General features: G+C 33.5%; 1 protein-coding gene and 1 long non-coding RNA gene across 3 annotated transcripts in view; one reads left to right on the top strand and one right to left on the bottom strand.

The window, feature by feature from the left end:
* LOC107720378 (adhesion G-protein coupled receptor G7-like) overlaps positions 1 to 2,240 on the top strand; it is a 16,747-nt gene that overhangs the window by 3,559 nt on the left and 10,948 nt on the right. For both annotated transcript variants that reach the window (XM_016528065.1, XM_016528063.1), the window contains exons 4-6: positions 146 to 258; positions 1,129 to 1,457; positions 1,880 to 1,961. In XM_016528065.1, the coding sequence (XP_016383551.1) occupies positions 146 to 258; positions 1,129 to 1,457; positions 1,880 to 1,961 (524 nt within the window). The remainder of the gene's footprint in view (positions 1 to 145; positions 259 to 1,128; positions 1,458 to 1,879; positions 1,962 to 2,240) is intronic.
* The window catches only part of LOC107720380 (uncharacterized), a 7,418-nt gene continuing 6,635 nt past the window's right edge, over positions 1,458 to 2,240 (bottom strand). Inside the window, exon 3 of the long non-coding RNA XR_001637608.1 lies at positions 1,458 to 1,468. This is a non-coding gene — a long non-coding RNA (uncharacterized LOC107720380). The remainder of the gene's footprint in view (positions 1,469 to 2,240) is intronic.

Genomic DNA, 2,240 nt, shown 5'->3' on the forward strand with positions numbered 1-2,240 from the left:
TTTACAGATCTTCTTTATGCACCAAGAGCTTGTAACACTCCAAAGAGAAAGTAAAAATTTAAATCGCATCATATGACCCCTTTAATGTTTGGTGAATGTAGGTGAACTGTATATATTTATTATCGAGATTTCTCTCTCTTTGTAGAGCTTTAGAGCAGACTACACTTATTCTGAAGCGTTAAACTGGATCAGCATTGTGGGATGCAGTCTGTCTATTGTGGGTTTGGTTCTCACCGCAGTTTATCAAATTAAGACCAGGTAAATGCACTGGATACATTTAAGAATAAACTGACCTTTACTGTACTGTACCATGGTAAATTAATTCTGTCATTGTACAGTATACTGTGATTTAGGGCTGCACAATTAATCAAATTTCTAATCGCAATTACAATTATGGGGAAGGCAGATAAACATCAAATTTTCATTTTTGGGTGAACTATCCCTTTAAGATGTTTTTTTTCCTTCCATTGTTTTCATTTAGTTTTAGTATAACATTATAATATCATGCATATTTTTACTTTTTAATTTAAAGAAGAAACCAATCCAATGTATAGTTGACATTTGAGGCTTAATACTATAGAAAAGCAATAACAGTTTTTCAGTTTGAGTGTTTTCAGCTTGGTTATTTTCATATAAAAATAAGGCATGCAGTTCCTTCAAACAGTGGCATAACGCTATTCAAAACATCATTTCATGCAAATTGTGATCATCGTAATTAATAATCGCAATTACAGTTTCAAGGGAATAATTGACAATTATGATTTTTGTCATAATCATACTGTACAATATAATGTTGTGATGCTTAAATTGACCTTTTTTTTCATTTATTTGGACAAAATAGTATAGAATTTTTTTTATTGTTCATGTGTCGGTTATTCACCATAAAAAGCTAATAATTATCAGCATACTGCCCAGAATTTATTATCGGTGCATCTATAATATTTTTTTACTGGAAAGACAAAAATACTGATTTTTTGCAACATTTATTGCAGATCATGTATTTCTATTTTATCATGTCCACCAAACTAATAGTAATTCTATAGAACTGGTTTGTGGAACAGTCAAAATGAAAGTGTATTTATTTTTTTATATTAATTCTCTTGATGTATTTTTTCATAAACTCTACAGGAAACAGAGAGGAGCCAACTCCACTGTGCTCTTGGTGAACATCTGTTTGTGTATGACCACCTACTACCTGCTCTTCATTTTTGGGATCAACAACCCGGTCCAGAGCTCAAAGGCATCTGTTTCAGAGCAGAACGTTATTCCTTCTTCAGATTTGCAGGAGAAAGTCGATCAGGGTCCTTGTACAGCAATCACGGCTCTGTTGCAGTACTTCCTGCTGGCCACGTTTGCCTGGAACATCCTGTATGCGGCTCATGTGTTTTTCCTCATTCGAAATGCCCTCAGCGGTCCACCTCGAGCTTTCCGCACCATCGCCATGACAGTCGGCTGGGGTACATTTAAACTCACTGATATTAAAAGTCATGACAGTTTGATTCTGTTTGCATACATAGTTTATATTTAATAGTAAAATTCTGACTGATACTGATTTCATGTTATTGTATGTTAATATTAAAATTCTATACTATTTAGTTAATATACTACTATAACAGTAAATAAACGATCATTTTAAATGCTATATGTGAATTTAGGCTTCACAACATTATAAAGTACAGTATGGAAATGGATATTCTTTTTGAGATTAGCTGAAGATGACATTTAACTGTTATTAATTTATTGTTATTATTAAAGATTAACTTTTAAGTGAGCAAAAGTAGCCTAATCTCAAGATATATAATGAGAAAGGAGCATGAGGGTAATCATATCATTTATAACAATCATTCTGAAAAATCACATTCATATATAATATGTCTAGGTCTGCCTGCTGTTATTGTCGGCATCTCGCTGTCCACCACCTACAGCTTTAGGAATCCTTTAGGTTATCGACAAGAGGAGTTGTAAGTGAAAAATCGCTTCTATCGCTTTACCCACCTTATATTTCACCGCGGAAGTAAGCTATTTCCTGTGAATGTGCAAGACTTCCACTTCTTTAGCCACTAGAGTTAAATAACTAGAAGAATAACATTCAGTAAATGGGAAAAACTCTTCCCAGATAGCACACGTACATCTGCAAGATGTCTGTTAAAGATCTTTAAAGGGGTCATATGATGCGATTTCAATTTTTCCTTTCTCTTTGGAGTGTTACAAGCTGTTGGTGCATAAAGAAGATCTGTAAA

The sequence above is a fragment of the Sinocyclocheilus rhinocerous genome, unplaced genomic scaffold, assembly GCF_001515625.1.
Source record: "Sinocyclocheilus rhinocerous isolate Xijiao unplaced genomic scaffold, SAMN03320098_v1.1 scaffold1292, whole genome shotgun sequence".
NCBI classification, from domain to species: Eukaryota; Metazoa; Chordata; class Actinopteri; order Cypriniformes; family Cyprinidae; genus Sinocyclocheilus; species Sinocyclocheilus rhinocerous.